Below are 26,210 nucleotides of genomic sequence, written 5' to 3' on the forward strand. Positions count from 1 at the left end.
TGCCAAGGCAAGTTGTTTGAAAATGTTACTGTATTCTGTAATTTACAAAACTGCAGATGTTTGGCACAACATCAGAGCAACCTGTATTTGTCCTTAATGGATCTACCTTCACAAGAGGAGCTGAACATGTACGTTTTGCATCTTACAGAACTAGTTCCTGTTTATCAAGGTTCTGAATCTATGTAAAGAAAGTGTGAAGATTTGCATGTTTGAAGTATCTTTACACTGTTAACACTGAGTATACACTCCATATTGTCACAAAGTATAGCAGGTATAATCCATTAAAGTGAATGGTGAACTCCCACTGACGTCAATCAAACAAAGATTTTATCCATTATGTATCTTCAACACATTTCCATTGTTTTAACAACCCTTACCTACCTTACCCAGCATTCACATCTTTAGCATTTGAATGAACTCATACCAGTTTCAACTTGCTTTTTCAAAGAATTTATGATTATGGTTACTTTAAAGGTTCAAACTGCATAGAAAACCACTTCAAATCATTACTATTCATTACTGCATAAATGTTATTGATTGTACATTGCTACATATGCTTTAACTTTGCAGACTGTTTTACATGTTTGTGACGACACAGCAATTAGGGATGTTTTTGTGTAAGATGATAAGGAAATGGAATTTTGTGACCCCAACAATGTCCTTCCTCTTTTGTGGAAGGAAGTTATGTTTTGACTTGCATTTCAGAGAGCATAGCACTGAGATGATTTAAACAAGATAGGTTTAAAAAAAAAACAAGGTGAAAAATTGGGACTCAGACCCAGTCTGGAAGAGATTAACATTGAGATCTTAGAACTGCTGAGAATTTATGACTCTTGTATATTTGTGAGAGAATTTGTCCCTTTTTCTTAGCTTAGGAGTGTTTTTCTCTTTCATCTGACTATACTACTTTTATCACTACATTGGTTAATTTCAAGTAATGAAACAAAATTGGGATTATTACTCAGCCGGTGTAGTCACAGTGCTGGGGAGGGGCACCAGCTATGGCAATGACGCTTTAAACTGTACACTTACACTTCTTTCACACTTTCTTGTAAGCACAGAAACCAGAGGAATGGTTTGTGTTTAGTTCTGTTTATTAAAAGCATAACATATGATGAAATACGTACAACTTTCTGGGGTACACAGATTTTCTGAAGAGAGCTCATTTAAAGTTTGCGGACTCTATGGGAATCCCAAAACACAGGGGTGATACAGGCATTGGAGTGACGAGGTGAGCGGGAAAAAAATCACTGGACAGCTATACAGCTAGCTGGTCAGATCCTCATTCATGTACAAGTACTAGCTGCTGAGCAAAACCAAATTATTTTCACTAATTTTCATTTGCGTATCTATATGTACTTTTGATCATACAGGCCTATACCTGCTGTCTCACACTACCATGTTTCAGTTCAACAGGGTAAGAAAGTAAATCATTATTAGCTTAATGCAAAAGCTAAAATTCCCTTTGACAGATTAATCTTCTTCTAAAACTGTTGGTCTCTGTTTAATTTCAAGTAATGCCTATTTCATAGCAAATAAAATGGAAATAAGAAAAAAATCTTCAAATTCTGAAAAACAGTGAAGTGCCTAAGTGGAAAAAATTGTTAAATTGAAATTTACTTTATTCTGCAAAATCCACTCTACGATCTAATTCCAACTTTTGTTCAAAGATTTTCTTAAGGAACAATCAAGTCCTTCTGCACGTAAAATTTTATAAAAAGCAGAGAAAAAGCAAGAATGAAGCTCCTTGTAGTTTATGTGTGTTGAAATTAAAAACTAGGAATTGTGTCCATTTTTTTCTCAGTATTTTTCAAAAAACCATTTACCTGTGTGTTTATCTGTGTAAAAGAGTGATGCAGTACAAATTTTTAAATATTAAAAAAAAGCTTTTGAATTAGAAACTACCATACTATTATTTTTCCTACCTGTCCTTACTTGCTGGCTATAGAATATAAAATAATCGAACAAAGGCTTGCTTTTTTTTTTCTTGCAACACTTTTTGATTTCTGAAGTTTCACCAGTGGATATACTAACCTCTCTGACACTACTTTTAACTCTTCAATGCAGAATTGCATCTGGTTTGTTTTTCTGTTATTTCAACTTCCTTTGCGGCACAGAAGAGCATTGATTTTGGTGTATATCTTCTTTTTCAACTGTGTTAAACACCAGAAAACTCATAAAAGAAGCCACTGGCTGAAACAAAGCAGATATAAAGTTAAAAATTGCTTGTACCAATTAGCTTTTGGAGAAGTATCAGCAACAGTACTATTCAAATGATAAAGTTTTGGATTTGTTGATCTTTCTGCTTTTTACTAAAAGCTAAAAATTTTCTCTGAATATGTTTGAATTTTTAGAGGGAAGTTGTGCCGCCTGCCTATGAGTGTTCAGAGTAAAGACAAAAGTACTCAGCATTGGCCAAAATAAAAGAAAGTGTCAACTTTCAGGTAAGGGAAAACACTAAACTTTTCACTTTTCTGTTCTGAATTTTCCTGAGTTTGAAATCAAATGTCATATTAGGAAGCAACAAATGATTTTGCATATGGTCTGATCACTAAACCAAGTATGAGTCATTCATAATGATGTTTTCTCACCCTTCTTTTTTGATGCCTTGGAACTGTGTGTCATCTTCTTCGTCCCAGATAGTGAAGTCCTTTGTGCTTATATACAGCATTTGCAGTAGCAGCACAACCTACACCTCTGCCAATATGGCTCTATGCTGACTTTGGGGGATTTACCACTGCTCTGTGCACTATTGACTAGGACGTCTGACTCTGAGAGCAAGCCATGCTATGGTCCTTTTCACTAGTAATCCAGCTGACACCCTTTGAAACTCATGTAAAGACAGTAAAACAGAAACCAGACTGTGACTGAAGCCTAAATTAGTTCATAATATTAATGTATACAGTTATTTTTTTAATTCATTCAGGAGTCATGTCTGCCAAAAATCAAGGTCCACACTATATTCTAGATCAGTGCCCCAAGTTAACAGGCATATGAAACTCTTTCCCTGATGTTTTCATCATCCCATATGATACTTGTTGACCTTATCCAATGCTGTTTATGTGAACTACCTAACCCACAAAAGAAAAATTATTTCTATACTCTTTTGATAGATAAAAAAGGCATTTTATTAGGGATCTTTCCCATCACTAAAATCTATGTATACAGAAGTAAGTGCAGTGATCTTCTAAGAATCTGGTCACATAACTCCAAATGTTCTTAGGTTAAACCAAACCAAGTTAAAGTTGTGGAACTTTTTCTCCTTTTCTATAGATTTTAATATACTGGACAATATATATTTTATAGATCAGTAATGTGATATGTTAATTTTTTATAAATCAGAGAATTAGCCTTCTATCTAGGTACTCTAGTCTTGATAGAAAAATTATGACCAATAATACACAGACAGTTTATACCTAATTCATCTACTCTGTTACTTAAGGACTTTCATGCCCCCAGATCTCCTACTGTGTAAATTTCCTTCTTCCTTCAGTACTCTACCTGCCTAAATCCTGACAGTACCTATGCATGGTCACCTAAAGCTGGTACACGCCTAGATTTCCTTTTCTGCCCTGTGAAATAGGAGGCTGTTCACAAATCCCCAGTGCTGACCCTCTGCCCAAATGCCCTTGTGTTCTCCTTTGCCAGGGAAATGTCTAAGGTCAGCCCAAATTGCCTGTGAACACACTACAATAGCTGGGCTCAGGTCACAACTGTTGTCCTTCCAAACTGAGATTCCTGGACTGTATTTGAGTTGCAACAGATGTTATAAGAGAGGGACCTTTCTCCTGTGCATATGTCCTTAGCTTTGTGCTGTCCAAGGAGAGAGAAAGCTGAAAGAAACACAGTAATATAAAGAAAGAGAGCTTTTTTAACTCATCAATTCAGATTAGAGCAGATGCTGAATGGAAAGGAGATTGGGAACTCTGATAGAGCATAGGGGACAGATAGAGGAAAGTTATTTGCCAGAAACAGCTGAATTTCTAGATCATATTGAAAAAAATGTCTGACAATAGGTAGGTAGGACCAAGGCTGGAAAGCCAGACAGAATAATGCACAGATAAGCGTGTAGGAGCTGGAAAGCACTCCCTTGTTGTAGACACCTTTCTCAGGAGCAGTGTAATCTTGTTATGACAGCACTTTGTCAGATAAAGTCAACCCCAGAAGTCTAAACCATTCACCAATACACCAGCTTTATGGGTCAGATAAATGAGGTCTACAGTCATATCAGCAATCTGTGTCCTCCTTTGGGGATCACCTCTCTGAACAACATCATGCCCTTAACCTACCTCCACGCTTGTCTGAGTCATACTGCTCTCTGCATCCTCGCCTTGGGTCGTTCCAGACAACCCTGAGCCTCAGCTAATCACCAGCTGCCAGCATCTTCTGACAGTTCACACAGGCTGTCTGTAAATACACTGAAAACATTGCACAGATGCCAGGTGAAGGAGAACTGTAAGGAAGACTGTTCCACAGACACTGCACCAAGGGTGCTTCTAGCCATTCCTTGCATCTGTAACAATATTAAAAAGCTAACTGAGGGCATTAATTTGTAAATAAACAGGCACAGGACATCCACATCTAGTCACTATCCAGCCATTTCACACGATTCAGCCTGGAGAAATCTGCCTTAAAAGGTTTCCCAACAGCAGTATATCCAGTGTAACATATGAACTCACCTGCAAGAGTAGATTCTCTGTTGTCCTGGGGTGGGATAAGCATAAACTTCCTTGACACTATGCTGCTTCAAGTGTGATTGTTCACCCTCTCCTTCCTTTCTTTTCATGACTACAGAAAACCGTGCCTCTGCACTAGTTCTTCACCTTTATTGTCCCTTGAAAAGGGACTAGTTCTTCACCTTTATTGTCCCTTGAAAAGGGACTAGTTCTTCACCTTTATTGTCCCTTGAAGACTAGTTCTTCACCTTGAAGACTAGTTCTGTCCCTTGAAGACTAGTTCTGTCCCTTGAAGACTAGTTCTTCACCTTTATTGTCCCTTGAAGAAAGCTGCAACAGACTTAGCACAAGTTTTATCACAGTCTTCAGCATTCTCAGACTAACATGTTCATGCCCTGAGGAAAGGTAGCAATACCTCTGGAAACTACTGTAACATCTATAACCTTGCATTTCAGAGCAATTGTCGGGGGAGCGGAGGGATGGGAAAAGAAGAGTCAGGCATGAACTAATTCAGCAGTGACAACAGCTTGAAAAAGATGCATCTTTTTCCACTCCTTATTCCCACACTCTACAACTACTATACTACCTCAGATGCCATTGACAGCAATATGAAAAGCAATATGTGGTCCCACTCTAGACCCCTCTCTAAAGATGGCAAGGGTAGAAATAGAGGAGGGAAGAAAGTGGAAAGTACCTAGGAAGGAGGCATGTCCATGCATAGTGCCTCTCCTTCTATCATGTAGAAACACAATTTGTACTGGCACTTGGATTAATTTTTTTTTTTTTTTAGGTTTCAGGGAGCATGTCTGGGTATAAGGAGTGTTGTTTGGATGAGACAGATTAATCAGTCTCTCTCTAATACCAAAGTTCCTTTCCAAAGACCACAATGGAAAGGTCAAAGATTTGAGAAGAGGAATGTCATCCCATGGTAGGGGATAGCATGTCTTGTTATGCCACCTATGCTGAGAAGGAAGAATAGCTAAAGACAAATAATAAAGTGCTACAAGCGCTGAGCCAGGACTATAAAAGGAAGTCAAATAAAGTATACTTAGTCAAGCAGGACTGCTCAAAAAAACAGGCTTATAAATTTGAGGGATCCCCAAATGTACTCTCAATGTTTATTCTGGAGAGAATGAACCAAGGTGTCTGAGTCCAGCTCAGCTCTTTTCCAAGAGCTGCATCATTAAAATCTCCCATTATGGCCAAGCTCTGTGCTCCAGACAATCCTGCTAATTGCTAACAAAAACAGTTACCCACTTGATCTGCCTGGGTCTGCAGCAGATCCCCCAAAATGCCTATGTTCTTTTACTTTGTATTATCATTCAGACTTTCAATTTGTGTTTCCTGCTGCATTCTGAATTTCTCATTTGCCTTTTTCCCTCCTGTTGTTCCTAAACAAGCTGTGCTCTTCAGTATTATTATTGAAATCACATATTCATGACTGTACCCTACCAAGTTTCTGTGATGTCAATTAAGTTGTATTTTTGATCTTGCATTAAGTTTTCCAGCTCTTTCTATTATTTTCAATACATTTTACATAAGTATAGAGACATTTAGGCTGATCATCAGCTGGTTTGCTTTCTTCTTCTTTCTCCAATGGCATTTTTTAAAGAATCATAGAGTTTCCTTTTTTTTCAGGATATTTTAGTGTATATCTGATCAGATTAGCAAATCTGTGCTAAAGTTTTTCCTCCTTTCATTTCTTCTCAGCAGCCCTTCCCATCCCATCATGAAAGCATGTGGCTATGCTGAGGAAACCAGCACTTGTAGCAGTCTGTACACTCATGCATTCTCCTTCCCATCCTTACATGCATGTACTCATTTGAGATTATCTTTGTCTAAGTAGAAACTGCATCATAAGTGCTTCTAGACCTCTCCATCTTTTCACCCAAGAAGCATCTACATCACAAAAACCACAGTGACCACTTAGTGCCAGAGGGCCACATGATTCTGGGAGGCTGAATTAACCTCTAGCTTCTTTAGGAGAGAGACAATACCTACCTAAGACTTTGTGCAGAACTTGAATGCAACAGGACTCTAATTCACAAAACACAGTGTTATATTGTTAAGAAGATTAACACTAAAATGCAGAAAATGGTAAAAATGGAATTGGAATAGACATTCAAAAAATCTCCTACTCTTACCTCTACACTCCAGAGTAGGATCATCTATATCAAAACTGCTCATGAATAATGGTTGTCTAACCATGCTTTTAAAAATAGCAGGTAATAGGACACTGTGGGCTACCACAGCTTATCTATTTCAGTACTTCACTCTCCTACCTTTAGTTTTTCCTATGTCAAACAACTTTCCTCTGCTGCAGTTTACTTGTTCTAACCACAACAAATATGGACAAAAAATGAATCCCTTCTTTGCAAATTGACTATATCTATAGTGGTAAAATAAACAGAGGCAGAACACAGCCCCAAACAGTGTACTTGGTTATCTACAATGTCATGTTCCTAGAACAGACCCTCATAGTGTTTGGGAATTACCTAATCACTTCCCAAACACAGTCTGAGACTTATTACCAGATCAGATGCAGCTATGTCATCACGAAGGCTGTAAAAGAGTTTAAAGGCCAGATAACGTCGCCAGGCCAAAGAATAAACTCTAGTATAGGTGGGGTTTTTTTAGATAAATGTATCCTTTATACAGGTCCTTTGGACTAAACAATGTCAGTCTCAGGCTTTCTTCACAAATTCCAAGTTCCAGATCATTCTCACTGGAACCCATATCATTTTCAACTGACATTCCCACAGCTGGTCCCTGAGGTGCAATTCCTAAAGCGCAATACTCAGCTGCCCCCTCAACAATGCTGTGTGAAGATTAACATGATGATTTTCTGGGTACTACAAATAATATTCCTATTTATGCATTCCAGATTGCTTCATACAGTTCTCTAAGTACAGTTGGATGAACTTAATGAGCTCTAATTGATTTTGTAAATATCGAACTTATTTAACACTTTTTTGTTATTCAAGCATTTACAGCACCATAACCCTTTGCATTTGTTGCTGGAGCTGATTACATCAGCAGTGATAGCACAGGCAGACTATTCAGTGAGAAAAAAAAAATTTTGCCTGCTCTGGAGTAACGTTTCAGTAGCATCAATTGGTGGTCACGGAGAAGTTCCTATTACTTCTACTATTTTTGTACGTGTTCTGTGGGTCATTGAGAAATTTCTTTCTCAAGAGCTGTCAGCCTATCCACTTTCAAAAGAGTTTATGTATGGTTTAGAATTAAACGTTAAACTGTTAAGACTTTTTAGGAATGAACTGAGCCTCATAAACCAATCTCTTTGAAAGGAAATCCTAGAAGAGCAGATCGATAAAATTAAATTTATGAAGATAACTAAACAGTTAACATTGTCAACTGACCTCCTATCAATTATCTTGTGCTGTTGTGGTCTCTGTTGCCCGTGCTAATTGACTTGGGTTTTGAAGCCTCAGCTGCATAGCTTCTCCATCGACAATGATGCGGTGATAGAGGAAGCCAGGCTTTACCATTGCCTCTTGCCTTTTGACAAGGACTTTGGTATGAAATAAAATGCTGTGTGGTGGTCCACAGCAGAGCTCGTAGGCGAGCACAGCTGGGCTGCGATCTGCCAGTGGAACAAACTGGTGTTTGCCCAGAGCAGCCGACCTTCAGGGTGACTGCATCTGTGAGTCTGAGGGGGCGGTGAAAGAAATCTGCTAATTTGCAATGTGGCTACTGCTGGCTGATCAAGGGATGTGTGCAGTATTCTCAGTTTGATCGCTTTTGCCAGGTTTACACTGGTGTGACACCACCGAGTTTAGAGAGCAGTTCCCTATTTACTTCAGGGCAAGGGCAGGATCAGGTCTGATTTTGCAGCACGACCCACACAGATACCCATCTCTCACCAGGAAACATCTTGGGTATATTTAAGAACACTTCAATATATATCAGCATATTCATAGCCTCTCCCCATTTTGTGTGGGTATTTTGGATCTTTCTGGTCCCTCTCATTATAAAATATTTCTAAGCTAAACGCAGGACAGCTAAATCATGACTCCGGTTTCTTTCGAGTAGGGTAGCCTGCCTAAATCACTGCCACATTCTTCCCATAGCAGTCGTTTAAAATTAATAGCACATGCAGAGGAAAAACTAAACCCTTTGACGTCACTCCTGAAATGAGGAAACATAAACAGAGGAGGCTTCGCTGCACGGAGCTGACAGTGCGGCGGCGGATTGGTCTGCTCTCGCCCGCCCGTGGCAGCTGCCAGCGCCTCCCAGCCCTGCCCGGCCCCGGCGCCCGAACGCGGGCGGGCACACTGCAGCAAGCGCCGCGCTACCCAGCCCTACACTGGCAGAAAAGTGCACTCTCTTCCCGAGTCTTTTTGCTTCTTAAGGTGGTTTTATTGGCTGGGTTGGGGGACCTGGGGAGGTTTTCTTTTCTTTCTTTTTCTTTTTCTTTTTCTTTTTTTTTTCCATTTTGGTTTGCTGTTGTTACTTACTCTATTCCTAATCCTGGATGCAGTTACTGGATTCTGCAGTACAAGTCTTCATGAACAAGCTGCACCGCTTAGAGATTTCACGGCATTCAAAGGTCACAGAACTGCCACTATGGTTAAATGTCTTGTTTAATGGTTGAGGTATGTACAGCAAATCTAAAAGAGGCAGCATGATGATTTCTGAAGGGGAACTAAAAATGTGAGGGGGAGAGGGAGATAATACTATTATTTAGTGGAAAATATTTTTACTGGTGATTGTTACTACAGCAACCGGTTTTTGAATTTCCTCCCTTTTTCTCTTTATTCAGACTAGATGAAAATTTTAACTTATGTTGATTTAACCATTTGATGGCGAAAGAAGATTGCAGAAACAATCTGTTATAGTTGTCCTTTCTGACAGCACTGAGGAAAGTGTGCTTGCTTTTTCTATGTTTTCCTACTGCTCTGTGGCAGGAGAGGAGACCTGGGACTTGGCTGGCTTAGATGAAGGGAAAAGAAAAGCAGAAACTCAGTTTTATCCTTAGGGGGCTGTGAGTTTGAGAGTTAGAGCAGAGAGAGAGAGTTGGAAATAAACAGGTCAAGCAGAAAAGAATATCGGCCTCATTTTTAGGAGTACATGTACCACATATTATTTTTTTTTTATTACATGCTTAGATTGCTTTACTTGGTTTGAGTTCAGAAGTTCAAAATTAAGAAGCTGCCTGCACTTTGACTTACAAGCAGATCCTCAGTGGGAAGGGAGGGAGCTGATCATCTTGTTTCAACACCAGTTTTCAGATAGCTTTTGCTACTTAAATAGAAAAAAGTGGAAATTTGCTTGGAAGTTGAAGTAATGTAGCCTGACATTTGTTTGATGGCATATAGGTTCGATTCATATTTGAGCTAGTGATCTGCCTTGAATGAGTATTGCAGCATTACAGTGGAGAGTGTGTGCTGCAGGAAATGAAAGCAACTGCTAGCATAAAACTAACATTGTTTTGAGGAGTGTGATTCTAAAATACAAGAGGAGGAGCCACTTGTCAGAGCCTGTGTTTGTGTGTGTGTGTGTGTGTGTGTGTGTGTGTGTGTGCATGAGTGGCCTTAAAAATAATTTTAGCCATCACAACCAGTTTCTGTTGTTAATTGGGGTAATATACAGGTATGCTCAACAACTGGCAGTCTTCATTTTTCTTCAGCTTGTGAAGCGAGACTTTTTACAGCTCTGTTTGAAATGTTGCTGTAGATATAAACCCTCTGCAATTTGAAAATCTTTTAGTTTGACTTTAAAAATTATACCTGAAAAAAAACAAATTATAGAACAAGAAACAGAACATGAGCACACCTACCTCATGTAATGCACCTCAAAGGGTTATAAAAATTAACTACACTAGACTGAAGCATGCTAGCTTAAGGACTGCAAAAATATTAGCTCTGAAATGCAGAGGATGTGCTATGTGCTGTGAATGGACAATTGCTATTCTGCAGTGCCTAGTGGGAAAACAAGGACTTCGTGTATTGCAAATGCATAACTGCAGCTCCTCCATTTCCTTTGCTGTATCTTCACAGATGACTGCAGAAACAAAGAGGCTTGTCACAGATAACCTCCTTAGTGCCCCATCTCTTTGGAGATACTTGAGGATATTTTTTTTTCATATCTTCCAACAACCCAAAGTCAGCTTCATTAGTTGATTCTGTAATCTCCATGCCATTCTCGCCTCCTCAGCCTTCCCCAAAATCTTACTACGTGAGCTACCAGCTGTTTTCAAAAACTAAAGCACTGCTTCTCTAGCCCCAAGTTTAGAAAGGTTATTATAATATTTGTTAGATGATTAACTAGCAAATTTGACTAAGGAGAAGCTTTGGTCTGTAGGGACCACAGCCTGTTCTGTAAGGAACAGCGCCGTAACTACATGAGGATATCCAAGTTTCCAAAAGACAATCTGTAAGACATTTGTTTATAATAATTTCCTTGAACTAAATTATTCACTTTTTTGATAAGCAGTTTTTAGAGAACCTTAGTTTTTAAGCTCTACAACCTACATTTTGCTGCATCTGTGTTCCGTAGCAACTACTACTGATGATACTAATAGTAAATATGCTAAGTAGATTTAGCTGAGGAAATGTCACTGTTTTTCTACTTTATTAAGAAAAGTTTCTCTGCAGTGCTTTCTCTGAATATTCTCAGTTCGGCATCAAGAACGAAATGCAGCTTAAGGTTGGCATCTCTGCAGTGGGTGAAACACTGATACTTGCAGTCACATTGTCTCAAAGAAGAATTCTATTGTAGAATTTTCATGTGATATGAGTGACTGCTCACTCTGAGTTTATTTCTGTAGCGTGGACAAGAGTTGTCACCAGTGAAGTTCTAGTGATTCCAGCAGAGTAAGACATACTCTGCTAAGTCTGATCCAGTGTATTGCAGATCACTTTTTAAAACTGTGAAATGTTTAGTTCTGTAAACTAGTATATAAATATACCATTGTAACAGCAGCTGTTTCCTCCCCTTCCTCCCTGTTTATGTGTTTATCCCTTCTGAAACCCAGCCTTCTGCTTGCCCTTACCAGACCTCTAGGTAGGTCATTCAAGCAGACTGATTTTCCTGTGTCTTTATTGCAATTACGAAGTATAATTGAGACATTCAATCAGATGTAGTTTCTCTTCGTTCACCCCATGGTTCTTCTGCCAATAGTTAAAACATACTTTAATGAGAAACAGTCTGAAAATTGAAATTTTGTGACGTATATATGGTTTTCTTGTGATTTTTCAATCTCATAGGGAAAAAACTTCTCTTGTACTGGTAATTTCCTTTATAGGAGCTGTATGAAGCAGAAATGCCTGCTACTAACCAAGCCATTACTATCAATAGCCTAAAACCTGACACCTCTATTTAATCATAAAAATCTTTAAGACCTAATTTGTCCTTTAATCAAGGTAGATATATGGCCAACAGCTCTTGATGCAGTGGCGCTAACAGAAAAACAAGTGATTTGGAGCAGCCAGGAAAACATCCCATGTAAATGAGCATTCTTAGCAACTCACTATTGTTCATCTTTTCTCCATTTTCGTGCTTGCAATTATTACAGCACTCCATGTGTTTGTCACAGGGTGAAAGTGAAAGGGACAGCTGGGGTCCTACCAGCTGCCAGAATAAAATTAAGTGTTTTGTAATGAAATGATGGCTCAGTATTTCTCCTCCCACATCCATATTGGGTGGAAGATGGGACTCTCTATGTTGGAATTACAGCATTCACTTTTCTTGTTCCTCAGCCAGAAAGCAGGGACATCATTTTTTATACTTTCAGTGGCTTTATATCTAGTGTGAAAATTGCACTTTTCAGTCACAACCTTCAGGATGTGGATCTGATGTTGTTTGGAGTTTATTCCCTGGGGGCACTGGGACACACAGACACGTAGTCTTAAGTGTCCAAAGTAGTTCAGAAGTTCCAGTGCCTTCTCTTTCTCTGGTGAGTGTTTTTAGACTGCTTAAAGATGAACAACAGTAACTAAAAATCTGGGCCACAAAGCCAAGCGTCACATATGCAATCCGATGAGGGTGGCTGGTAACATTTTTCTGTGATTTCACAGTAAATGAGTGGAAATAAAAAAATGTGTCTTCTGATGGTAGTTGGTATTTTCCAGGTCTGATGTATTAGCTTTGTATAAATACGAGAGAGAAAAAAAAAATATATTTTCTTTTGTATTTAAGACAATTTATTTAATCAATTTATAGAAATTTAAAATGCAAAGTTAACTTCTGAAAGATTTTTTAGCAAAAAGAATTCTTCTGTATGTTTGCGAAAATTGTTTAGAACACTTCTTAGTTTTTATTATTATTCTTACTACAGTAGCATTCCAAGAAAATTGCAGTAGAAAACAATACTTGAACATCTGAACTTATAATTTCTGTTTTCCTCTAACAGTCTGTGGGATTCAGGAGATACATTGCTAGGCTTCACAGTGCTCAGATCTGGGCTAGTGATAGCTATCTGTTTTAAAGCCTCCAGTTTTAAAGTAGAAAATTAACAAATCAGAGCCAGATCAGATAGAAGAGAGAGCAGTTCCCGAAGCCAGACTACTGTGGCAAAACTGTAAGTCAAAAGTTGGTGCAGAGACAATTCTCAAAAAAACCCAGTCGACTGATTTAAGCATTTCTTTTGCACACATTTAATAGTGTGGTATTTGCTGTCCATCAATGCTGTAATTTTGATATACATTTTTCACTTGTTCTGTTCTTAGTGAAAAAAAAAAAAAATCATAGCTATCGTTTTGTTATGTAAACAGTGTTGAAATATAGAAATTAAACTAATGAAAGGACCCTATTGAGTTTGATTTCCTTATTCCATTCTTCCTCCCAGTGGGAGTTGTGAGTGAGGATGGATGAGAACTCAGTTTAGCTACTTATTTAAACCACATAGTCTCATGGTGGTATATGATATGCTTCTGCTAGCTTACTATGAACCAAAAAAGACATCCAGGTTGCCTGGATGGATAAACATAGCTGATGATCTCTCCCTCTTAATAGGTGGGGAGGAGCAGTTAGGATTCTCCCAGTCACACACAGAGACAAATTTGTTATAGTTTAGCTAAAGAATTGCACGCAGATACAAACATCAGGATTTATTTCTCCTTGAGTAGGTTATTTTAAAAATAAGAAACAAATATTTAGAAGAAGATAGTAGCAGAGGTATTTTTTTTCCTCAGCCAGTAGGTTTACACTAGTTGCCCACAAAAATTCCTGGTATGAGAAAACTCACCAACTAGTATCTCACTGTGGCATGTGTTAATGCTGGCAGTGTAAAGTTTTTAAAAGTAGAGCACAGAATCTTCTGTCTAACTAAGTTTAGCTAATTGTCACATAGGCAGAAAAACACACTTGTAGAGCAACTGCTGTCAGGATCTGTATACAGTTTTCTACATGTTTGTTCATAGCAGAGTCTATGATAACCCATCTGGATTTAGGAAATATGTTTTAGAAAGGACAATCATTACCTATCCAAGAATAAAGTGGGAGGTAGGCATGTTTTGGCTGCAATATTCAGCAACTCAGTGATGGCTCAGAGAAATAGACATCTGTAAAAGTGAATTAAGAAACCTGAGCTTCAGCTAGACAGCTCCTGGAGGATGATACTAAGCTACTGTGTAATCACTTCTGCTCCCTTTGGAAACTGCCCTTTATTCCTCCTGAAAGAAAGGATGTGTACTGTCATATTCTTTCTTTCTTTCCCCCTACCCAACCTTTTTCCCATAGTACACTTCCTGCAGTGCTTGTGACGACTGGCTAAGCTCTGGGGTTTGTCCTAATACGGGGTGGTAGACCTACCATTAGTGTGCAAGGACTTACCCCTTGAAAGAGTGATGACAATTCCTAGGTGGTTGCTGTGCTTTACAAACGAACACATATTGGCATGAAATACCTTAGTACTTTCCCAGGCATTTAGCTGTCATCCAAAGGGTGTAGCTCTTTTCCCCTTTATGTGTGACGATCCTGGTATAGAACAAGAACTAGGACCTCTGATTTGAAAGCCCCAGAGGCCAGCATCTGCTTAATATTTCTGTAGAAGAGCACCAGTTTCCACAAGGAACTGAGTGTGTAGCGGTGCTATGAGCCTCACTTATGTATGCAGCTGCACACTGAAGTACACTAAATAAGGGCAACAGCTGACATTTGGTTTTGCCTTTCCCTCAACTTACCACTTATACTTGGCTTTAAACCTCTGAGAAAGGTTATAGAGATGGAATGAGGACCTGCTGCGTACCAGGCTGCTGGGAAGGAGGAGAACTCTACATAGACACCCAGAGAGAGATGAAAGCAGATGCATGAGGTCTTCATGGAGAAAGCACACTTCTGGCTTTGTGTGAACTGACAACCATGTTGAAACAGGCTACTGCCCCTTTCTGTTTCAGATGTTGATATATTACTTGGGTCTGTATTACTTATTCATAGGCCTTTCTGTTTCACACACTGCTGTAATATCTGTGTGTCTATTAATAACAATGTTCAAGTGGCATCAGAACGGCCATCATAAATTTAATTAGGCAGTGTATCTCCAGTTTAATCAATATGGTCATTAGAAGACTGTAAGACAGCCAGGAAAACAATAATTAGTCCTGATTAATAAAGGAGAACTTGCACACATCAGCAAAGGAGAGGAGGGAGTTTTTTGCCTGTTCAAGGCTTGGGAGGACAGTGAGTTGTTTTATGCTTTAGCAGATCTGAGAACACTGTTACCAAAAAACCTTCTTGAAAATGCCCTTATAATACTAGATAAAGCGGAAAATAATATACTGCACAGAGAGAGAACTACTATACTGAAAGTATATTTTACAAATTCTATAATTCTTTTAATAAAATACACCACCCCCCCATCCCCGTTTTCTTGAATAAACTATATGTGCCAGCTAGAAAGATAAAAATGGAATGTGTTTCTTCACCAAGCAAATTCCTCAGGTGCACAGTTGCTTTGTTTTTGTAGGACTGCTTTAAAAAGCTGAACAACTGAAAGATAAAAAGAAGATTCAAATTGGACCAGTGTGTGAGAGTGTAAAATGGCATGATTTTGCTGACATTAATAGGACTCCACCAGTTTCTATCTGTGAAATAATCAGACCTGCTGAGCTTCCCAGTCGTAAGCCCTCCTGCTCTTCACCAGTTAGATCAAATTTTAGGTTCATTAGCCTTTTGCCGTACCTGTTTCATACCAGTTTCCCACAACTTCCTCAGCATTGCGGTACCATTGGCTGCTTTTGATGACTCCGGAGAAGCTGCAATGCATTCTTTCCCTTCCATCATCCTCTAAACCTCCCTTCTCCTTCCCTTTCTCACAGGGGAAAAAAAAAAAAGTGTTTACCAGATTTTATTTGAAATCACAAGCACACAGTTAATTTTTAGCTTTGCTTGCATCTGCTAAAGTATATATGTTTGTAATACAGAGGGGGCTGATCTCGCTTGTTTTCAGTATAGACCATGATCTGCTTCAATGACACAGCTATGTAAGTAATAATTTTAAAAGCTGAGGAATAACAGGGAAATAATTTTGTTTAGGGACCAACATGTACTGCACTGTATCACAAAATATATTTTTCATCTACTAAGGCTGTAAGATCCTGTCTCTTTGAACCACAAAGTTATATTTGTAATAATATTATCCACTACCAAAATACAACCTCTGTAATAGTACGGTAATAAAAACCAGTGCAACATGAGTATGTTGAATGAAGTTCGTGCTATATATCATCATCAAAGCTGATAGAATTGTTCAAGCTTTCAAAAAAACTCAAATTCACTTTAGGATCTAAATGAAATGGGCAGATCTGAAAAATTGCTGTGCACGAGAGCTTGCCTGGGTAATGTTTTCCCATTCTACCTCAGACAGAAGTAGCCAACAGCCTGTGGTTAGTGCTCTCAAGAGGGTATGAGAGAAAAACATTCAAGTTCCCTCTCTGCTTGTGTTGGCTTTCCGGGGGTGGATTACCACTGCAGTGACCCCCAAGGGTTGAACTCTGTGTTCGTAGGGCCTGGCAGAGGGAGCCCACAGCCCGCTGCCCCACGCTGAGCCCTGGCGTGAAACCAGAGCTCCTCCACTGCTGAAGTGGCACGCAAAGCTTGTTTCGGACAGGAATTCTGTCCTGGACCCGAGAAACCTTTCTAGTGGGCGTTTTCTCCAAATGAGCACCTCCTCCTGAAGAGTTTTTGTTCCAACAAGCTTTTAAGAGGAAAACCCAGATATATTTTGAGCGGAAAAAATATCTCACCACTGCTAAGGAAATTCCCACCTTGCGTGTGAGGACTGAGGGGTAAGAGACTTTACTTGCTTTGGGTGCCTGCTAGTGGGTAAAGGTGACTGAAAATCTGGTTCCAGTCTGGTAACCGTTTTGAAAAATCTGCTTAGGTCTTTTTATTTTATAGTGCCTGAATTGAAAGCTCAAAGGTCACTGAACTCTTGCAACTCTCTTCTCACCCTTCTCCCAGTAGATCTAGTAGTACTTTTGGTTGGGTTTTTTTTTTTAATAAGTGAAAAAAAAAAAAACCAGCAATCCATGGTTTATTTATGTGATAACTATGTAACTATATAATGCTGAAAAGATTGTTAAGATTTCCTTGTAGTGCTTATTTTCATCTGTGAAACACACTTGCTTTAAAAAGAGGCTTGCACATGCACCACAGATGTATTATTCTTCTCATCCTTCCCCCAAATCTAGCCCTTTAGGTCTTCTCTAGCAGAGTAAAGCAGTGTGGGTTGGTTTTTATTTTTTGCTTAAATGCTATAAAACATTGTTTTAAATCCAATAATATGAGAAAGAGAGGACTATAATGTTTAAACATGTCAGATGGTCAGAAAGGCTCTTGGAGGGGCAGCCTCACATTCCTACGGACCACCTAATATACAACTGCAGCTTGGTCTCACTCCATTAGAATTTTTTAATTCTACAGTTTAGTTTAAAAACCCACAAAGCAGCACTTGGTTAATCCTTTTTTAACTTTTAATCATATTTACTATTAATGTGAACAAGCCTGAGCTGACTTCTGTTGTTCTTAAAGTATTAGTAAAAATTATTTCACATTTCATAAAGGAATAAAGCAAAAAGCATTTAATGTCAATCTGTGTTTGGCATTACACCTTTTTATGATAGCTGATGAAAATTAGTTTGCAAATAAACCATTCTCTAAAAAAGTCTCAAAAGGTACAGGCGTTTAAAACAGAAAACAATTAGCAGAGAGATCTCAGTGCTATGAAGCCACCCTTTGTCATCTGTTGACAGTACTTTGACAGCTGACCTTCTTCAGCTCCCATTTTAGGACAACTTCAAAAACCTTTGCATTACTTTCTGAATTTCTAGAGACATTTTTTGAAAAATTATATTAAAGGGACATTTCTCCTTTTTGATTCTTTGTTACCCTCATTTTCTCATGAGAACACTTGTCTAAAAATTACCTTTTTACCACACTGATTTATAGGTTCTGGCATGGGAGCTAATGCTGTTTCTCGTAGTAGCAGACAGAAAATTAGTCACAATCTGATGTTAACAACTTCTTCATTAACTAGACTGTTTTACACTTAATAAAGTTCAATGCAAGCAAATCTAATGCCTTTGAACAAACCAGGAAGTTCCTGTCCATGTTGCAAATATACGAGACAATAATTAATTTATAAAGTCACTATTGTAAGTCATCCTTTGTGGCAACCTGGGATCTGAATTGTGGTAACGCTGAATTTTGCAGAGACGTGCCACTTGAGTGCAGCAGAGAGAAAAAATTGGTTTAGCTAATTTATATTAAAAAGTCAAATATGAATAATACTGTCAACACACTTGCTCCTGTGGTTGCTGTTGGGAGATAAGATTCAACATATTCTACCCTCACATTTGACAGTACAGATTTGTCTGTGCTGGCTACAAATGATCTGCACTATAGAGAGTTATAGGGTGGTTCTGAGGTATAAGATACCTGTAGATTCCAGTGATAAGGAGATCTGGAAAGCTTTTGTGAAAAGTCAGTCCACCACTAGAATTTTTTTCTACCAAAATCACCAGTGGTGGTGTAATTTTCAGCTGGTCCCTTAAATTGCCCTCAATGCCTGTCTGAGTCAAGTACCTGCTGAGCCCACAGGTGGTTTATTAATTAATGTTCCACTGCATCTTGCCCATGAATGTCGGGCAGTGTTCCCACAGTCCCTCTGGGCTGGAAGAGGCATTCACTGGAAAGCCAGTCATGTAAAAGGGAATGGCCTTGGTCTTAGCCCAGGCAGATATGAAATTGAGTCAGCCTAAGTTGTGACGTTATTGCGTGTGGTATAAGAAATGATAAGACATTTTTCGTGCTTCATACATGCAATGTCATTCACTGTTGTAGAAGAGCCTAGTAAAAATGGATATATTAATGAAAACTACAATTTAGAAAGATAATGTTTCTGGACACATTGATGAATAAAGAAAAGAGGTTTTTTAAGAGAGGCTTTACAGCTATTATTTTTACAAATAGAGGCATACAAACAAAGTTCTGGCTTATCTTGGTCACTCCAACACTTTTCCTTTAAATGAAGTTTCTTTTAAGGACCAAACTCAGAATTTGTTAAATTATCTGCTCCTTTAAAATGTTTTGGGGAGCTCATTTTGGAACCTGTGCCTTGCTGGAGCACCTAATGCTCCCATTGCCTTTGTTGTATTTGTGAGGTCCTCAGAATTTTTTAAAATCAAAATGTCAAATATGTCACATCAGCCATGCTATGGTAGACTTCAACAAAATGGTAGGCCAGAGTTTTCAAAAGAATTGCACACTGTAATTCCAGAAATAGACAAAAGGTTACTGATTATAATTTCATTATAATATGAATTTCTATTAAAAATAAAATTTATGCTATTTGCACAATGATAGGAGAAGCAGAGTTATCTTCAGCTAACACTTTACTCTGTAGAAGAACTAGAGAATGCATGCTGGGGCAAATATTTCACCTTCACTACTGTTCAGAAATATAAAATATTTTTCTAACTCATAAGCATATGTGTTTTATTTTTCCTTAAATTCTCGAGCTTTTTCTTAATGCAATATTTTCTCTTCTATCTGTATTTTATATTACATTCACAACAGCTGCTTGCTACTTCTAAAAACTTCCCATTTTTTTCTTTTATCACTTTTTTTTAAATTCTCCTTTTTCTTTAGAGAGTAGAAAATCAAAGACAGAAAATCAAAGACAGACTTATCTTATTACTACATTTAGGGATAAAGAATTTTATATCTAATTAAAAAAAAGAAAGAAATATCACTGTCTCACTTTTGCTGTAGTATTTTTGTACTTGTGCTAAATCCTCTGATGGCATCTTTCCCTTTAAGTGATTGCCCTTTGCATCTTCTTGGCACTAAGTTATTTTCAGCAAGCTGTACTCACAGTGCTGGCAGCCGTCCCAGGGAATCTGCTCTGCCTCAGTGGCGTTTGGTACATGGGAATTCCAGAGTAAGGAATAGGCAAAGGTTACCCCATGTTTTACATCACTCTCAGAAACATCAAACTAGACTATTAGTGTTTGACAACAAACAATGCATGAGGCCTCTAGCCTTTGCGGTCTGTATCATTCTTTATTTTCCCTATTCTTGTACCTCAGCTCATACCAGCCACATTGAAACATTAGCTGTGCATTATTCTTGTAATATCACCCTACGATGTAGGAAGTCTTGATAAAAGATGCAGTTTGACACAGAATAGTTTAAATGTTAGGAAATAGTTTAACTGCTAGGAAACAAACTAAACACTCAATAAGATTTGTATATTTGTATTCTCAGACTTTTCCAGGTCTTGGCTGTTCTTGAGAGACTGGTTTCAGCCTGGAAGTTACTCTCATTATCTGTTCCAAAAGCAGACAAGCAGCAGCATTTTTTGCACAGCAAAACTTGTCATTCTTCATAAACAGAAATGCCCTATCAAGAAGCAACAAAGACAGAAAATAAATATACATATATATCTGTTGCTAAAAAAACCCAAAAGGAAGGCAACTCTGTTTCCACAATTTAATTTTTATAGTGAAGTTCTAACTGTACTTCTGCCTGCTGGAAGTTTAGTCTACAGACCTGTTTAGCTATGTCCTCTACAGAATTCTGAAGGCCATTTGTGGGTCAAGTGTGCTCCCTGATTTGCCTGCCCTCAGACCATCACTTGATGAGACATCTGCCTAGCTGTGCCTCACCGTGTAGATAACAAGTCACCCAGCACACCACGTGGTGCCATTGGTGACCTTTGTGTGCCCTTGCTGGTTATCCCTGGGGACTGTTCTGCCCATGATGTGGGTGACTGAGGTCTTCTGGTATATCACTGCTCTTTCTTAGCAATGTCTACCTAACTGAGAGGGTTTGTTGTTTTTTTCCTGATGGGATAGGTCTGGTACTAATAAGTGAGGACAGTCAGTTGAAGAACATTGTTTGCTGAGTAACCTCAGAAATTAACATTCACTAAAACGAGGATAGAAAAGGGAATCAAAAAATCAAATGCCAGGGATGAATACAGAAAAACTGAAGTAGTGCCATTAAGTTAGACGGCACTGGTGGTTCATCTTAGTACAAACTCAGTAGAATTGGACTCGTACTCGATCCTTCAATATCGATCCTTAATATGTAGAAAATCACAGATCACAATCTTAATTTTCTCTGTTTTAAATGAGGAAAAAAATTGTGCTCCTTTCATTTTATGACAGTACCTGGAAAGGATTTTGTTCCCTAAAATAAAAGTTTTTCTAAAAATTGTATAAAACTATCTGTAAGAAGTAAAGATTTAAAGCAAGTACATTAAAATAAAAATATGGTAATTTAAAAAATGTATATATTCAAGTCAATACTATGATGAGCTAGACTAGCCTTCCAGACCTGCTTAGACATCTTATTAAATCTTTATAAATGGATTTGTTACTTACAGCAGAAAGGTAATTTAGAATTCAAATGGGAATTTTTACATGAATGAACTGAGTAGAACTCTTGTAAAAATGAGTATCGCTAGGCATAGGTTCAATACTACAAGAAAAAAATCACTGATCCAGAACACCCTTTTCTAGTACAACATGTAGGAAGCCTAAAGTGCTGATTTTCAAGTACAAACAGCTTACAAAATCAGACGTATCCATAACATCTTGTTACCTTTGGTTTTCTGTACACATCATAATCGTGTCAAATTAGCATTTCCCATAGCTATTTAAGAACACTGTTCCCCTTAATTTGGATACAAATGTCAGATGGCTACATGGCAGTTAGGAGCTTGTTACAAGACCGGTCCACAGGAGCCATCTATTTCAAAGCCACAGTGCTTGCTGTAGTATCTGGGTTCTGCAAAGATTTTTTGTGTCTTGCTTAATTTGCTTCATTATCTTTAAGGTGAGGAAGTTCACCTTGCTGTGAACAAACTTTTTTTTTTTAATATAGTGTTCTTTTAATTGAAGGATGGACTTGAGAACTAGCAGAAAAGGGTATAAATTCCAAGTAATTATCATCTGAAGGCATATTTGCTACCAGAAATGAGTGAGAAGGGAACTGTAATACATTTGTGATGTTTGCAAAAGGTAAGGGTAGTATATTCACATTTTAAAGTATGAATTTGTGTTCCACAGGATCAGGAAGAAATTTTCCATCACTGTCACCAACATATATGGCATCAAGATACAAATAGATGTTCTGTATCTTTATGTGAATAAGCAAACATTACCTATTGATGACAATCAGATATCTGCTTTGATGTTTTTTTCATCTGGTATGGCTTCTCTTAATGCAAAGTTATTTCTCTACTGGACAGCTTAATCCTGACATATAGAACTATTTGTCAGCTAAACGGATTCTGCTCCTGTCTTCATCAGTAAAAATCAAGTAACAGAAATAATATGATCAAGACTTTTGTAGAACAGTGAACCTTTCTATTGTGACAAAACATGTTTTCCTTTTTTTAAGCCAAATTTTGTCAAAGATGATCTCTAAATGGTTTCATGATATCATACCAAAGTCTGTATTTCCTTAAAAATACAAAACTGAAGACAGACCTGCATGAAAGACAAAGGAATATTTGTTTTCACTAAACATTTTTTCCTATGTCTTTACTCTCTATATATTTATTTGCATTACAGTTATGTCTGTTTCCCTCTGCCATCTCCATTGTGCTAGTTGCTGTATAATCAAGGTGCCACACAAACAGAAATCCACCAGTTTGGTCATCTAATTTGAAACAACAGTCAAGTCTAACAAATGAAAGAGGAGAAGCAATGTAAGCATACAAAAATAAGATTAGATATTTGCATTGGTTAAGTGTTGCATAAGTTGATATCTCAATGTTTGTATGTTAAAATGAGCTAAAGAATTGCAGAACTTTTTCAGATGTCACATTTTTATCAGTGATTTAGATGTTATCCTTCATATTTACTTAACAGAAAAAATATAACTGAAATTAGTCTTTTTGAGGAATTCAAACTGTACCTTCATTAGAAGTTACTCTTTTTGGTTCATGCTTGCTGAGTTAAATTGTGAGCCTACCTTTGAATCAGTCTTGGTTTGATTTAACAAACACTTTGTAGGCCTTCTTAATTCACAGTCCTTAATGACTACTTCTACTGAGATCATTAGGGGCTAATAGTTTATTAACAACCCGTGTTATGAAGCCACATCCAGAGCACTGCATCCAGTTCTGGGCTCCCCGTTATCAGAAAGACATGGAGTTACTGGAGTGAGTCCAGTGGAGCACCACAAAGATGAATTGGAGGATCTGTCATGCAGGGAGAGGCTGAGAAAGCTGGCACTGTTCAGCCTGGGGAAGAGAAGGCTCGGCAAAGATCTTATCACTGTGTATAAATAACTGATGGAGGGTGTTAGGAACACAGAGACAGACTACAGACCAGATGATCTCCCTTCCAGACTCAACTGTTCTGTGACTCTGAGCAGCAGACATGACACACATAAGATCGGTAGAGTGCGAAGCCCTGCAGGTGTGACAGGACCCTTCAGGCACCAGCTGTAAACGTAAATGCCAGTATCATTTACGAAGAGGACAGGAGGAACACCCCTCTATGAACAAGTTTTCTGTAACAGGAAGGGTCAAGCTGACAAATGATTTCAAGGAAATGTAGAAATTTGAATTTAGTTCTTTAGCAAAGCAATGCAGGTAACTTAAACTTTGTTTCAGAATATTTTGAGGATATTCTGTGATATGGCTGTTGCTGCTGTGAATTGGATCTAATTCTGTTTCAGTGCATCTTAACCATTAATTCACATTCAGTGAGGTACCTGTTTGGGCATTCTAGGTTGTCTGTGCTTCCATATTTTTCTGGCACATCCATTAGTATAGAGTTCAAAAGGAACATGATAGTAAATGTTTCAAATCTAACATATGCTTTCATTCAGTATTTATGTTTTTAGAAGATTAATAGGAGCTCCATTTCTTATGATGTTCCAAATAATTTCTACTACAGGTAATTTTGAAGGCCTGATTTTGTTTACGTGTGTGTATGTATGTGCACATGCCCAGGCATTGCTATTTGTATCTCTTCCAAAGACAGTGAAATGCACGGGGAAGCCACATGGTAATTTGCACATCATTTACCTTTACAAATTCTAATTTTTTCAAGCATGTCTGCTGCCTGTGTTTGCTAGATTTATTCACAAGGGAGGGTATTTCTGAACCCATTGATTAATAGCTTGTATTAGAGGGACAGGGTTATACAAAAGAGAGACAGAGAAGCATCAGCTGCATGTGCTCTGCTCTAATAGCCTACTGCTGCAAATTTTTTGGTAACTAATAATGAATAATAATTTATAATTCAGAGATTTACATCCCTGAAAACTTCTAGGGCTCTTAACCACTACATACTGAAATTTACTACAAGTAAGGTAAAAAGCCCAAATAGTTATCAGTTTGGGAACAACCTTGGAAAACCATCAACAGATAAACGCCTACTTTTGTGTAGCAGCCCTGCTTAAAAGTCTACATTTGAAGATGAGAAGCAACATGTCATTCTGTGAAACTGATATCACACACCACATTCCAGGTCCCTTGTTACAATTATCTTTAATTAATGTTTTAATTAAAGTGTATCAAATTAATGTAATGAGCGCTATAATAAATCTCCTGTGGACTACTACAGAGCCAGAATATCACAATAACCATGAGGAACTAGCATAACAATAGGAACCAAAACTCCACAGAACTTATTAAATCTCCTGACGTGTCCCAATCTGCCCTGTTTGAGTAATACAATAACCCATGTGATTTATCTTGATCAAGAAAGGGCAAGGAGTTTTTCACAAGATTATTTTACACTCTGGTAATGTGGAGCTCTACACCTATTATCTCAGTGTATCTGAGTGGGATTTGTTCTGTTCTCAAGTAAAAATTATTTTTCTATGTAGAAACTTTCTCTTTTCTAAGCTGATTGCTGTAGTGTGCTTATTGCTATTGTTAGGAACCTCTTCATTTGTGCTCACTATGACTGGTCAGCCAAGAACCTTCTTACCAGCATAAGAAATTGAGAATCTGGATGCAGAACTACAAATAGGTCTGTGGAAATTTTCAAAATGTGGCATTCTGACACTTCTGTGCTGTGGCATAATCCTTTTTGCTAGCTATACACTAATACACCTCCGTGAAACATCTGAAGGAAGTCACCCATCTAAGTGATGAAGTGACTGCTTAAATTCAGATGAACTGATTCCTTAGACTCCATTTCAAGATATAGATTAATTGCATTTGCCAGTTCTTGGTCACCTGCTGTCAATAATTATCTTGGGTCTGGTGTTGAACTTAAGGAGTATTTTGTGTTCGTAACAGTGTTAGGGAATGCAGCTGATCAGAAGCTGTAACAGGTTTCTTTCCTGTTTAGCAACCAAAATTGGTTCAGCATTCAATATAGTGAAAGTGAATGAGTATGTTTTGATTCATATGTTGTCTGTATGTACATAATCTGCTGAAATTTTAATTTAACACAGGCATGCCTTGGAAACTCATCACATTAATATCAGCAACAGTCAAGACTTTGTTATAAAGTTACATGGCTTACTCACACTTTCTGTCCAAGTTTTTACAGTGTGTTTCTAGCAATAGAATATTTGAACCTTCGAACTGTGACAGCATATTCTAGTTAAAAAAAAAAAATCATAAATCACAAGGCTATGTTGTTTGTACAAGGTTCCATGTAAAGTGTTTTCTGAAATAGTCGACAGATTAGTTGGATGCTGATTTTGTGAAATGTTTCAGTTTGACAGACTCAAAATACTTTAAAGGTGTTAATCAAGCCTCTCAGTACATGTGTATGACAGATTTTTATTTCTTAATTTTTCTAGTGCACATATTAGTTGTTGTAATAACACAGTAGCAGCAGGCCTGTAGTCTTACTAGGCTGGGAAAAGAGAATTCAGTGAATATTTGATGTCAGCCTTGACACTAACTGTGATAGACTTACTAGTTCTTAATGAGCCAGACTTTTAATACTAGAGCTGTAAAAAGCTTTTAAGTAAATCCTACATATTTGTGGTCCTTGCACAGCTGTGTTTGTCATCTTGAAGAATCTTTAATTATACTACACTTGCAAACTCTTATTTGTTTCCTGGTTAGTTCATTGACATAGAGAA

The 26,210-nt window shown here is 37.9% G+C and overlaps 1 protein-coding gene across 2 annotated transcripts in view; it reads left to right on the forward strand.

The window, feature by feature from the left end:
* The first annotated feature begins 8,891 nt into the window (after positions 1-8,891).
* Positions 8,892-26,210, forward strand: part of PDE7B (phosphodiesterase 7B) — a 178,145-nt gene continuing 160,826 nt past the window's right edge. The window contains exons 1-2 of one of the 2 annotated variants that reach the window (XM_026844853.1): positions 8,892-9,049; positions 9,178-9,292. In XM_026844853.1, coding sequence (XP_026700654.1) covers positions 9,272-9,292 — 21 coding nt within the window. In that variant the 5' untranslated portion in view covers positions 8,892-9,049; positions 9,178-9,271. Of the gene's footprint in view, positions 9,293-26,210 lie in introns of both variants that reach the window. The other variant, XM_026844854.1, reaches the window with a different exon arrangement.

This window comes from Athene cunicularia, assembly GCF_003259725.1.
Source record: "Athene cunicularia isolate RWA chromosome 3 unlocalized genomic scaffold, athCun1 chr3_part1, whole genome shotgun sequence".
In the NCBI taxonomy this organism is placed as follows: domain Eukaryota; kingdom Metazoa; phylum Chordata; class Aves; order Strigiformes; family Strigidae; genus Athene; species Athene cunicularia.